This window comes from Anomaloglossus baeobatrachus, chromosome 6, assembly GCF_048569485.1.
Source record: "Anomaloglossus baeobatrachus isolate aAnoBae1 chromosome 6, aAnoBae1.hap1, whole genome shotgun sequence".
NCBI classification, from domain to species: domain Eukaryota; kingdom Metazoa; phylum Chordata; class Amphibia; order Anura; family Aromobatidae; genus Anomaloglossus; species Anomaloglossus baeobatrachus.
The window spans coordinates 510995897-511010872 of record NC_134358.1 but is presented as its reverse complement, the minus strand read 5'-3'; the positions used below and the strand labels follow the sequence as shown (position 1 = coordinate 511010872).

Sequence of the window (14976 nt, the reverse complement as noted above, 5' to 3'; positions counted from 1 at the left end):
CTTGTTGAAGGGGACTGTCTACTACTTGGACAATCTCTTCGCATTCACCATGTTTGCCCTTGTTGAAATAACAAGGATTGCATACTCACCTCTGTTGATGGCGCCATTCCCATAGTGTCAGCACTCGCTCTCGTGACGTTACGTAATTTGAGCCATGAGCTCAATCAGTGCCAGTTTTACTGTTTCCGTCTTTGGACCTTTGAAATATCATTAGGAAGTGAGTGTCAGCTGCAGTCCTGACTTCCTCTTGACACTCAATTCGTCCAAAGGTGGGGAGAGGGAAGCCGGCGCTGATTGAATGGAGGGTTCACATGGCGTAAAATCATCACGTGAGCCCCAGGACAGGAGAATGAGTGCCGACACCACCAAAATGGCGCCAACACCTGCAGTGAGTATAAGCTTTTGTATTTTAACAAGGGACAAACATGGGGAATGAAAAGTGGTTGTCCAAATATTGGACAACATCTATAACTTTTATTATGTGTTTAATAACCTTTTAAAAATGTTTTAAATATTCTAAGGAAAGTTCTTTATTTTTTTTGCAGAAAAAATTAGCATGCTGTCGACCTTCATCGTACCTTTCAAGTTTCTCAATCCTGGGGCAAGCAGCATGGATGATGAAGATAGTTTAAGTAGGTACCTTATATCTAGTGTATCGATTGCTTTTTTAAGATGGAGTTTCTCTTGGTTTATTTCTTCTCCAAGTCAGAATATCTGTATAACCCTCCTTGAAAGTTTTCTCACCATACATTAAAATAAGTCCAGCTTTTGCTCTAAAAACGTTCTATGTAATAATAGGATTGTAAGGTCATGCTGACATGATTTTTCTAAGTAAGTACATCAGCTTCATCTGCTTAAAAATATCTATTTTATTATGTGGTTTGTAGCATTCAATCTGATGGCAGATCCAGTTTAAAGGATATTCTGTGCAGTACATCTGTTTGATAAGCCTTACTTAGGAGCAATTCTAATACTAGGCAACGACCCCCTCTATGAATTGATAGGCTGTGTGAGCAAAATACACTCGTTCTCTGCCATTGGAACTCCAAATTAATAAGATTTGTTTTACAAGCGCTTGGGAAATCAATGCTGCCCACATGCTTTGGGGTGTACTGAAAGTTTCTGCTTTATTACATCATGTGACCAGTTTATATAGTATCCCAAACAAAGAAGTAACTCCTCAGAACTGTGCACCAATAAGGGCTGCAGGAGTGTGTGTAAAAATATTAAAAATATGAAACTTCCCCACCCATTAGTGTTAGCTGAACTCTGACATCATTCAGTCATAAGACAAGATGGTTTCTATAAGAACAAAATGGATTGTATTCTCTCACAGCTATGAGTAGTTGTTTAATTAGTATTTTTACATTTGTTGCCCCCACATTTATCCATGGAGTCTGCTGCATCCTGTTAGTGCAATTGTTTTTTGACCTGTGTTGGTAATTATGGATGCCTTTTTTCTTTTAAGTAATAATTAATAATACTTTTATTCATTTATATAGCGCTATTAATTCCACAGCGCTTTACATACATTGGCAGCACTGTCCCCATTGGGGCTCACAATCTAGAGTCCCTATCTGTATATGTCTTTGGAGTGTGGGAGGAAACCGGAGGACCTGGAGGAAACCCACACAGACACGGGGAGAACATACAAACTCCTTGCAGATGTTGTCCTTGGTGGGATTTGAACCGAGGACCCCAGAGCTACAAGGCTGCAGTGCTAACCACTGAGCCACCGTGCCGCCCAGTATTTTAATATTCTGGTTTCCACAAATAATTTTTCTTTTTTGTGCAATGAAAAGTTATATAATTTTGCTAGGTACTTCTTACATCAATTTTATGCAATTTTTAAGCTTTTTGCTTTCAGGTTTCGATAGGATAAAAAACCTGTTTCAGTCATGGATCGATTACTTCCATCTAAATTAGCTGCACGCCAGGGAGTCTCAGAAGTGTTGACAAAAACCTATCTTTTTATGTCTACCTATCAACCTGACTGTGATAGGAATTGCTCTTTAAAGGGAACCTGTCAGGTGCAATATGCACCCAGAACCACGAGCATATTTCTAATATCTGCCTAAATGTCCCAGCCTATAGTAGCATAGATAAAGAGATCTTTAGAAAAAGTATTTCTAAAGATCTTTTATTATATGCTAATGAGCGAGGGGACTAGTCACAAGGGGGTTAGTTCCTTTGGCTAGACAGCCTCCTTAGCATTTAAGCACGCCTCTGTGGGCATGCTAAGATACTAATGAATGCGCAGCATCAGAGGCATGGTGGCGCTCACCTCTGCTGCCATCGCGTCCAATGCTGGATTTCGGCTCAGGGCGCATGATCGGGTGTACGTTTTCCGGTTTCAAACTGGTGTAGTGCACATGAGCGGACGTTCCAGGGACTTCTGATCATGCGCACAGACTTTATGCCCGGCGTTCTGAGGCGGTGCAACAGACATAGCTACGTGTGTCACTGCCGATGATGACGCTGGGCAGTGGGCATTGAATAGCATGTTAGCACGCCCCTGTGGGGCACAGAAACTAACGCCAGTGCACATGAGTCCCTGCGCTTATTAGCATCTCATAAAGGATCTTTAGAAATACTTTTACTAAAGATCTCTTTATCTATGCTACTAGATACAGGGACATTTAGCTAGGGAATACCAATATGCACCCATAATTGCTTGTGGTTCTGGCTGCATATTGCACCTGACAGGTTCCCTTTAAACAAAACCTCTAGTTTTATGGTCTTGAACCACAGGTAGCATGACCTCTTGTGTCTTATTGCAGAGAGTTATGTTTTGCCTAAAATATAGCCTGACATTGGAAGAAGAATTCATTCACGGGGTGAAGTGTCCAGTGGGCGGCTCCCTTCTGGCTCCTCCCTCATGACTTGTTGACTTGTTTGGTTTTAGCAGGAGCCTTATATATGAAGTGAAACTTAACAAGAAAACTTTAAGCTAATATTTTAAAACTGCAATGTTTCAGAGTACAGCACAGGTCCCCGTAATGATGGACCCTGTTGGGATAACAGAGCGATGAAAGACCCCCTTTAAGTTTCTTTTAACTACGCAGTAATATATTGCAGATATGGCACTACAATGAACTATTTTAAGTACTGGAGATAGTAGATCCAAGAATCAATCGTGAGCCAAATTCACATGTTGCAGATAATATATGTTTAAAGGTAAAATCAAATGCTGACATTTACGTTTCTCACTTGTGGTATTTGGAATCAAATGACTCTTGGATTTACATAAAATGCCAGACTTAAGCTTATGGAGTGAAAGGTAGATCTATATAGCGATAAAACTTGTAAAAAAAAACAAAACTAAAAAGCTGTAGATATAGTTTTTTTTCATGGATTGCTCATGTGACCTTGGCTTATATATCAGAATTTTAACATTAATTACTTATCTACTATCACTACCATGACTTAGATTTATATTCACCTATTTATTTTCTATATCCTCAACATTTTTAATTTGTGTACTCTAAAAAAAAAAAAAAGGAAAAAGCGGTAGATATAGTTTTTTCATGGATTGCTCATGTGACCTTTGCTTATATAGATCAGAATATTAACATTACTGACTTATTCACTATCACTACCATGACTTATAATCACCTCCGGTAAGTGACTTTATTTTCTATACCCTCACCATTTTGAATTTGTGTACTTGTAAAAAAAAGTAAAAAGCGGTAGATATAGTTTTTTTTCATAAATTGCTCATGTGAATTTTGCTTATATAGATCAGAATAGTAACATTACTTACTTATCTTCTATCACTACCATAACTTATAATCACCCCCAGTAAATGACTTTATTTTCTGTACCCTCATCATTTCTAATTTGAATACTTGTAAAAAAAAAAAGAGTAAAAAGCTGTAGGTTGTTTTTCATGGATTGGTCATGTGACCTTTGCTTTTTATATATATATATATATATATATATATATATATATCTCAGAATAGTAATATAACTTGCTTAACTACTACCATTACCATGACTTAAGGGTTCTTTACACGCTGCGACATCACTAACGATATATCGTCGGGGTCACGGTGTTTGTGACGCACATCCAGCGTCGTAAGCGACATCGCAGCGTGTGACAGCTAGGAGCGACGATCAACGATCACAAAAATGGCAAAAATCGTTGATCGTTGACACGTCGCTCCAAATCATAATGTCGTTGGTGTTTCATGCCGCAGGTTGTTCGTCGTTCCTGCGGCACCACACATCGCTGTGTGTGACACCGCAGGAACGACGAACATCATCCTACCTGCGTCGATTGGAAAGGAGGAAGGAAGGAGGTGGGCAGCATGTTCCAGCCGCTCATCTCCTCCCCTCCTCTTCTATTGGGCGGCCGTTTTGTGACGCCGCTGTGACATCGCTGTGACGCTGAACGCACCTCCCCCTTGAAGGAGAGATTGTTCGGCAGCAACAGCGACGTCGCTGAACAGGTATGTGCGTGTGATGCTGCCGTAGCGATATTGTTCGCTACGGCAGTGATCACCACATATCGCACGAACGACGGGGGCGGGTGCTATCGCTCGTGACATCGCTAGCAATCGCTAGCGATGTCGCAGCGTGTAAAGCACCCTTTAGACTTATAATCACTTCCGGTAAGTGACTTTATTTTCTATATCCTCACCATTTTTAATTTGAGTACTTGTAAAAAAGAGTAAAAAGCGGTAGATATAGTTTTTTTCATGGATTGCTCATGTGTGCTTTGGTTTTATATATATATATATCAGAATATTAATATTAATTACCTAACTACCACCATTACCATGGCTAAAGGCCGCTTTACACACTGCGATATCGGTCCCGATATCGCTAGTGTGGGTACCTGCCCCCATCTGTTGTGTGACACGGGCAAATTGCTAGCCGTGCCGCACAACATCGCCCAGACCTGTCACACTACTTACCTGCCCGGCGACATCGCTGTGACCGGCGAACCGCCTCCTTTCTAAGGGGGCGGTCCGTGCGGCGTCACATTGACGTCACTGAGCGGCCGCCCAATAGAAGCGGAGGGGCGGAGATGAGTGGGACGAACATCCCGCCCACCTCCTTCCTTCCACATAGCGGCCGGGAGGCAGGTAAGGAGAGCTTCCTCGTTCCTGCAGTGTCACACGGAGCGATGTGTGCTGCCGAAGGAAAGAGGAACAACCTCGTTACTGCTGCAGTAACGATTTTTGAGAATGGACCCCCATATCACCGATGAGCGATTTTGCACGTTTTTGCAATGATGCAAAATCGCTCATCGGTATCACACGCAACGGCATCGCTAATGCGGCCGGATGTGCGTCACCAATTCCGTGACGCCAACGAGTTCGTATTAGCGATGTCGTAGCGTGTAAAGCCCCCTTTAGACTTATAATCACCTCCGGCAAGTGACTTTATTTTCTATACCCTCACCATTTTTAATTTGAGTACTTCTAAAAAAAAGTAAAAAGTGGTAGATATAGTTTTTTTTTCATGGATTGCTCATGTGACCTTTGCTTATATAGATCAGAATATTGACATTAATTACTTACTTCTCTATTACCACTAACATTACTTATAATTTACTTTATTTTCTATACCCTCACCATTTTTAATTTGAGTATTAAGAGAAAATTTAAGAAATATATTTTTTTATTATTTTTTTTTGTGCGGAGGACATCCATATTCTCCCACCCCTCCACCTCCCCCCATCTAGATTTGCTTGGGTATTTAATGGCCACAATTAAAGCTACTAGTGCAATCTGAAATACATCCTAATCTGTAGGGTGCAGTCCTCACCTCCTGTAACATGCTTAACTCTTACTTCCGATACTGCCTCAGGCAGATACTTTATGACAAAAGTCGAGCAGCTTTATTGTCTCTACAGCTGAAACATCCTTTATTCACTGTATTCTATTCCTGGAATTGCTTCCCAAATCATGTCTGTCAGTGTAACATCATTTCTGAGGCTGAAGAGAGCTTACTGTGTTAAGAAGAGCATCTTTGACTATAGTCGATAGTATTAAGTGTAAGAATAAGAGGTTATACAATGCAGCTCTCTAATATACTTGCCATTTATTGTCCCTAACAGTCCACCATTAGACCACCTGGTGCCATGCTTTTAGCACAAAGTGTACAGGAGAAAAGGGTTTATTTGTCAGGGATTATGTCATTTTCTTACAAGGAGAATCTTTGAGTATAGTCATTTATTTGTATTTTGCATTGTATACATGCTGGCAATGTCAAAAAAGTGTTCATCACGGGAAGGATTTAGTATACAGTCTCCTTTTCGGTATAATAAGACTCGTTGCAACTGCACATTATTAGATTAATAAACTGTACCGATACTGAACTTAGTTATTCCATCTCTTTATAGCCCTAGCCCTCTGTCTAAAGGGTCTAGCCAAGGCTGAATGGCTTGTTGGCACCTTTAAATAACTACACCCATAGCCGCCATGCATTTTTTTATTTTTAAATTAACCAATTTTTCTCTGTCATTAAAATATATTCTAAAAACACCTTTAAAGGAAATATATGACCTCTTGTCGCGGGTGACTAAGGGACACAGAGAGACCTATACTGGCTCTATGGGGCCCCTGTGCTCACCCTCTACCCGGAGGTATCCTTAAAGGTAGGGAGGTCCAGGCCCCCAACCTGACCCTGTCTTCTATCTGGCCCTGGCCTAATACCCAAACACCCCCCATGCAGGGAGTCCTGGACACAAAGTAATAAACTTCCCACAAGAGAAAGACAATGGGGTAAATACAGAAACTCATGCACACAGCAAATATACACAGAGGGGGAGACAAAAAGAGACCAGCAGAGATAAACCAAAGGGTAAGGAGAAAGTCACACCAGAGAACTTTCATACAGTGCAGACAACAAGTCGCTGAACGCCAAAAGGAAGATTGCCACAGATGCAGGCCAACAGCCAAGCAGATGTCATCTTCAGCGATAACTCAGGAAACTCACCAGTTCCTTTAAATAGGAGGAGACCAGCTGAAGGTGGTGATTAGCAACCTGGTTCTCTGAGAAGCCACCCACTGCTCCAGGAGGCATTAACTCCTAAAGTGGCCATAGCAGTGGTGAAATAATAGCCGACGCCCGGCAGAACAGAGCTCCTCAATAGAAGACAGATTGCTTGTGAGATTCTGAAGTGATGATAGTAGCATACTGCGGATGTCGATCCACGCAGCGCATGATTGTTTGTTGGTTCAATAGTGTGGACAGACTCCGACATGGTAGTAGCGATTGAATGACACATCTATTTAATTTATTACTTTAAAACAGATACTGATAGCTTTTCATATTCTGTTGTGTGACCATCACTTGTTTTTAAAGGTGGACCTTGCATTATCTATATATGTAGGTGTCAACATTCACTGCAATCTGTCTCTGGTTATGATGAGATGACTACTAAAATGTGATCTCTACAGAACATGACATATGAAGCGGTTTCAGGTTGTGTGGGCAGAATGAAAGATTTCAGATATTTTTTTTTCTAAATAATGACATGGAAAATATTAAAAAAATACATGAAATATATAAAAACTATATGAGAAGTCATTTACTAAAGACACTTTTCCTATAATAGACAATAGTCTTCTGTGTAAATGTAGATACACAATAGACCAGCACCCAGGAAGCTGTCGATAAAGATTCAGTTTTTTCTCCAAGAAGATTAAAGGGAATTTGTCAGTAGAATCAGCCCTAGTAAGCCATCTATATGAGCATGTAGGTCATAGGAAGCTGAAAAAAATGTTATCATGATATCCAGATAAATCCATATTTTTAGTAATATGTAAAATAGCTGTTAACATCTGTGAGATAGACGTAAATCTCCCTGAAAATCTGCCTCCAGGGCTTATTTTATATGAGGGGGAAGGTACCAGAGGGAAACATGTAGATCATGAGAGTAGACTGTCAGTCATTACATGTCTCACACTGATAATGCCCTTTTTAATTTCAAATTAGCTCAGGGAAATCTGTGTCCTACCTATATAAATATTAAGAAAAACATGGATTTCTCATCGAAAAAGCCATTGGCTCACAGATATTAAAGTATCATTTTAGTCTCCTTTTTGTGACCTATATACACTTGTAGATGGCTTTGGAGGATTGAACTGATCTGCATATGTTACGTCTGTAAGTGTGAACATCTCTCTTGATTTCACAAGATTCCCAGTTTGCTATTCACTGACTGTGTTTTGTTTCTAAACGTTCAAAGTTTACTTTCGCTTGATGCTTTCTAGTCTTTTCCTGCCCAGTATTGGTGTTTGTGTATCTTGCATAGCTATGCCTGCTGTGGTCTCTTGCTATAAATGCTTAACCATTCAACACTTCTGAAATATTCAGATCTAGCTTGGTGAGAGCACATAAACCGTATATTCCTAAGAACAATATTTTTGAAGTGTCTTGCCAATTTAACAATGGCATGTAGACAGGGCAGGAGACAGGTTAGCTATGCCAGATAGCCAGATATTTGAACAAACATGCTTCTTGTCTAGTTGTACTACACTACTTATTTTTCATATCCTTTTGTTTCATATATATTTTAGCTTCTGCTTCCTTTACAAATTCTGTATTCTCCCTCCATATCAGACCCTCCCTCCTTCCCTCACCCATCTACAGTTCTGAAGCACTTCTGATATTACTCATAGGTCTTACTAGATGTGGGGAGACAAAGGCGCAATAGGGTCTTACCCGATATAACAGGGGTGATTAGAAAGAAATAGGTACACTCACCTGATGGGGTTGTGCCAGTCACAACTCCTTAAAGCGCATGTGAGTGTCCGCGTGGTTCAAGCAGCGGCCCCGTGAATGCGTGATAAAAATATATATACATACAGGAGAAAAACGGGTATATGCCGCGCTTAAAAACCACTGAGGCAGAACTGATATAAAAATTTCTTTTTTATTACAGCATTCCAACGCGTTTCAGAGACCAGGACCGTCTCCTTCTTCAGGGAAAAATAAATTTTTATATCAGTTCTGCCTCAGTGGTTTTTAAGCGCGGCATATACCCGTTTTTCTCCTGTATGTATATATATTTTTATTACTCATAGGTGGGATACAATTCTCATACCCCAACATCTGAGAACAGACAACATGGAGATGTTGGTCTGCTTCTTTCAATGTGTTTTACAAGCTATCCTCCCAGTCCCCTCACATATGTTTCCTTCCATTGAAGTCCACACCATTGAACTCTTCAAACCCTTCTCTCTACAATTGGTGATTGTGTATCACCCTTCAGGCACCTCTCGTCGGTTCTTGGATCATTTGGCCACCTGGCTCCCACATTTTCTATCCTATGGCATCCCGAGTCTCATCATGGAGGACTTCCAGAATTTCCCCATTGATGATCCACTCTCCGAATCTGCTGCCTATATTCTTTCCCTAGCATGCTCTTTCGGCCTTTTACAGTTTGCCAACTCTCCTACTCCTGAATATGGGAATATACTGGACCTGGTCTTCTCTTCTCCTGTCTTTGCTCAGTGCATAACTTTAATCATTCCTCCCTCACGCTCTCTGACCACAACCTTCATTCCTTCTGTTAGGAACTATCTCCACACTCAGGACACCCACACTCATCACACATACAGAAATCTTCGGGCCATGAATACTCAGCAGCTTATGAACAATATATAGTCCTCTTTAGTCCCCATCTCTGCTCTCTCTTGTCGTGATTCAGCATGGTCACATTATAGTAATACATTGCAGAGAGCCTTGGATGAAGCAGCACCTGATATATGTGGAAAGACCAGACACAGACAGCGGCAACCCTGGCACATACTGCAACACGCTTTCTCCACCAGTGCTCAAGGTGAAGAGAGTGTCTGTGGAGAAAATAACTTTCAGCAGAAGGTTTCTTCCTCTGTAAGTTCATGGTCAAAACTTGTAATTCTGCTCTCCATCTGGCCAATAAATCTACTTTACCACCCTCGTCGTATCACTTGCCAACAATCCAAAACGACTCTTTGAAACTTCCCACTCCCTCCTGAGTCTTAAAATACAGGCAACGGTCTCCAAACCTCAACGCTGATGATCTGACCAATAATTTTTGACAAAAAATCAATCACATCCGTCAGGACATTTTTGCACATTCTCCTCAGCGCCTGGATCTCCTTCCCTCATGTATCTCAAGCTCACTTTGTATCTTCCAGCCTGTCACAAAAGAAAAAGTTACCTGGCTCCTTGCTTCTTCTCGCCCTACTACCTTCACCAGTGACCCTATTCCCTTATATCGCCTCCAATCCCTCAGCTCAGCTGTCACTACCTACCTAATTAAAATAATTAACCTCTCTCTTTCATCCGTTATCTTTCCCTCTTCTTTCAAACATGAGTCATACACCTTTACTTAAATAACCATCCCTTGACCAGAACTGCACAGCTAGCTACGCACCCAGTGGTGTACCGTCAATAGAGGCAAACCAAGTGGCTGCTACGGGGCCTGTGACCTAAAGGGGCCCGGAGCGGCTGCCCGCGGCGTGTGCACTTTTACTTTCCATCATTCCCAGCATGGGCGGGCTGCCCCCGGCCATCACCAAGCAGCTGATTAAGGGGAGGGGGGGCCCCGCACTGTGTGAATAGCTGCAGGCACTAACACAGAGGAGCAGACTCACCCACACTGCACAGCGCGGCCCCTGCTGTAGAGGGGGGAGTGGCCAGGCAGCGACTTCTACCAGACAGAAAGCTGTGAGAGCTGCCAGGAGGAGAACAGCCAATCAGGAGAGGGGGTGGAGCTTGTTCAGCACAGCCACGGGGAAAATGAAAATAAAAGCTAAACAGTGCAGGAGAAAGAGCACAGACCTGGCAAGAATACAACAGAGCAGAATAAGCACAGACCTGACAAGGAGAGACAACAGAGCAGAATAAGCACAGACCTGACAAGGAGAGACAACAGAGCAGAAGAAGCAGAGTAAAGAGAGAGCTAAGCAAACAAGGAGAAGAGAGAGCAGAAGGACCAGAAAGGAAAAACAGAGGAACTTAACACAGCCAGGAGGACCCATAGGAAGTAGAGTAGAAGTAGAGGCAGAAGCCACTGACATCGTCTCTCACAGCACAGGAGCAGGTAAGTATAATAATGTACAAATGTCTGCCTGTAATACTACAGAAACTTCCCTGTGCTGCGTCATCTCTGTGTGTAATATCTCTGTACTAAAAGGGAAACCATCAGCAAGCCATATGTAAATGCTCTGTGCTGCGATGTGCAGCAGAGCATGAAGCAGAGCCAATATACCAGATGTGGCACTGCAGAGGGGTATAAGAGTTGGAGGGAAGCCCAATGTATGGCAGCCATAAGCGTGCGGCTTCCCTTCTACTCTGATACCCCTCTGCAGTGCCACATCTGGTATATTGGCTCTGCTTCATGCTCTGTTGCAGAGCACTGCACAGAGCGTTTACTGATGGCTTGCTGACCGTTTCCCTTTTATTCTAATACTCTTTTTCAGTACCTTTGGTTCATCAGGCCTGCTTTATGCTTTTGTCGCGGGCGGAGGAGGGGACGCCGCGCTCTCCCTCTGCTCGGGTCCGGCGGACACTGCGGCCTGCTGCTGCCGCGGCTCGGTGGCTCGAGCGATGGGCCGGATCCCGGGGACTCAAGCGGCGCTCCTCGCCCGTGAGTGAAAGGGGGTTTTTGGGTGTGGGGATTGTTTATTGTCCGTGACACCACCCACGGTTGTGGTGATTTGTTGGCACCACCGCTGCTCTGTATGGGGATCCCGGGAAGGATGGTATGGAGCAGCCAGTTGTTGTGTTGCCCCTCCGTGGGTAGGGGTTGGTGATCCCGGGGCCCAGTGATAGGTTGGGAGATGCAGGGCCTGGTGGGCGCAGGGACGCGGGGGCAGCGCTGTGCCTTGCGGCACTGTGGTACTCACTCAGCCTGAGATGATGACACAGTTCTCGGTAAAACACACGGCTGGAAAGACGGTTCCCACGGACGGCTGCACTTGCTTTCCCCAGTAGGTGACGGTGACGGTCCCTCTGTCCTGCACCTAAGTTGACAATGATGAAAAAACAAAAAGCCAGCACTAAATGTGCACTTCAGCACTAAACATTCCAAACTGTACTTATTATAAAAAAATTTTGAGATTTTTGGCAACAATTTGCAATTTCTTGAGCTGCCTCGCCACGTCACGGCAAATCTCATTTGAGGCAGTCCTACACTAAAATATTTTTATAAAATGTGCCATACGGCCTCACATATGAATAGTAGAACTGCTCTCAGCAGCACTCACCTGGTCTATTTCAATCCCGTACCCATGACTGAGTCATGGCTGTGGGCGGGACAGGTCCAAGCAAATGCTGCATGAAGTAAATTGCCTGTGGACAAGGCCTGATGACTTAATGTGAACAGTCACCAACCGCCAAAATCTAGACAGATGGAATACATCCCAAATTGGGGTGCATAGCAAGGTGGAGGTCAACCACCGACCAATTCAATGAAGAAAAAACAAAAAGCCAGCACTAAATGTGCACTTCAGCACTAAACATTCCAAACTGTACTTATTATAAAATTTTTTGAGATTTTTGGCAAAAATTTGCAATTTCTTGAGCTGCCTCGCCACGTCACGGCAAATCTCATTTGAGGCAGTCCTACACTAAAATATTTTTATAAAATGTGCCATACGGCCTCACATATGAATAGTAGAACTGCTCTCAGCAGCACTCACCTGGTCTATTTCAATCCCGTACCCATGACTGAGTCATGGCTGTGGGCGGGACAGGTCCAAGCAAATGCTGCATGAAGTAAATTGCCTGTGGACAAGGCCTGATGACTTAATGTGAACAGTCACCAACCGCCAAAATCTAGACAGATGGAATACCTCCCAAATTGGGGTGCATAGCAAGGTGGAGGTCAACCACCGACCAATTCAATGAAGAAAAACCAAAAAGCCAGCACTAAATGTGCACTTCAGCACTAAACATTCCAAACTGTACTTATTATAAAAAATTTTGAGATTTTTGGCAAAAATTTGCAATTTCTTGAGCTGCCTCGCCACGTCACGGCAAATCTCATTTGAGGCAGTCCTACAGTAAAATATTTTTATAAAATGTGCCATACGGCCTCACATATGAATAGTAGAACTGCTCTCAGCAGCACTCACCTGGTCTATTTCAATCCCGTACCCATGACTGAGTCATGGCTGTGGGCGGGACAGGTCCAAGCAAATGCTGCATGAAGTAAATTGCCTATGGACAAGGCCTGATGACTTAATGTGAACAGTCACCAACCGCCAAAATCTAGACAGATGGAATACATCCCAAATTGGGGTGCATAGCAAGGTGGAGGTCAACCACCGACCAATTCAATGAAGAAAAAACAAAAAGCCAGCACTAAATGTGCACTTCAGCACTAAACATTCCAAACTGTACTTATTATAAAAATTTTTGAGATTTTTGGCAAAAATTTGCAATTTCTTGAGCTGCCTCGCCACGTCACGGCAAATCTCATTTGAGGCAGTCCTACACTAAAATATTTTTATAAAATGTGCCATACGGCCTCACATATGAATAGTAGAACTGCTCTCAGCAGCACTCACCTGGTCTATTTCAATCCCGTACCCATGACTGAGTCATGGCTGTGGGCGGGACAGGTCCAAGCAAATGCTGCATGAAGTAAATTGCCTGTGGACAAGGCCTGATGACTTAAGTTGACAATGGTTGCGATGGTTTCCCACCGGTAACCCGCTCCCCGGCTTGGATATGGGCCGGAGGAGCCCTACTTTGCCCGCAGGCGCTGGCCCTGAGAAACTGGTGCCCTGGCGGTGGCGGTGTCTCTCCTCAATGGTTGGACTGTTGCCTTCAATCGGGACTTGGTTGTTTGGAGGCAGACGTCCCCTTAACTGACGGATTTGGCAAATTTACGGCGACTCCTAGCCTTGCCGGGGTCCGAGAGGCCCCTGCCCTGGTGCTGACTGTTCTTTGTATACTGCTCCAGACCGCCGGGCCACTACCCGTCCGCGGTCCTTCCATCAACCTCCGAGCAGTCCCCCTCCAGACTATCACCGCCATCTGCTGACCTTGCTGTCACTGTCCGGGCACACAGCCGGACCAACTTCAGGCTTTCCTACTCTCACTTTTTTTGTCACTTCAGCTTTTCTCCTTTGCTCCACTACTACTTCACTTCCACTTCACTCCCCTCCCTAGACTCATCTGCCTGGTTCCTTCCCGCCTCCAGGGCTGTGAACTCCTCGGTGGGCGGAGCCGACCGCCTGGCCCACCCCCTGGTGTAAACATCAGCCCCTGGAGGAAGGCAACAAGGATTTTGGTAGCCTTGGTGTTCCTAACTGGGGTGTAGGGTGTGGTGGTGTGATGACCTGTGACCCCTGGCTTGCCCAGGGCGTCACACTTTACTGCACAGAGCATTTATCCCAGTCCTCCACCTCCTTTCTTTTTTCCTGGCACATGTATATTTCTGTTCTTCTTGGTGTATTTTTGCACTCGTTGCCCCCTCAGTGGATCATCACACTGGGTATAGGATCCTATGTATTACTTTTTCATTATTTGATTGGATCACATGGATGCCCTGACATGTTAGCAGTGAGCTATAATAACCTGTAATTAAGCTATATATGTGACTCTGTGCTGGCTGTGTAGCACGACGTGTATTTAATCTATGTATTGTTATTGTGGATTATTGTTTATGGGCATATTATAATTGTGGGTTATCATAAGTGCCACATCTGATATACTGGGTCTGCTCTATGCGCTGTTGCACGGAGCATTATTCAGGGCTCCCTGACGGTCTTCTCTTCTATACTAATCCTTCTTTGCAGTGCCCATATCTGTTTTATTATAGAAAAAGTTGAATTTAGTTATTCGTATGTCTCTTTGTACTGGTTATGTGGCACTGCACATATTTATTCCATGTATTGAATTGTTATGTGCATTAACTGTATATGGGTATTGTATTACAGTCGGTTTTCACACTTTTGCGGAGGTTGTCATTTTGGATTTGTTCATGCTTTTAAAGTGAACCTATCACCAGAATTGGGGTCT

General features: G+C 43.4%; 1 protein-coding gene across 1 annotated transcript in view; it reads left to right on the top strand.

The window, feature by feature from the left end:
- Positions 1-14976, top strand: part of ADARB2 (adenosine deaminase RNA specific B2 (inactive)) — a 998136-nt gene that overhangs the window by 597074 nt on the left and 386086 nt on the right. The window contains exon 4 of the mRNA XM_075315471.1: positions 546-632. Within this exon, the coding sequence (XP_075171586.1) occupies positions 546-632 (87 nt within the window). The remainder of the gene's footprint in view (positions 1-545; positions 633-14976) is intronic.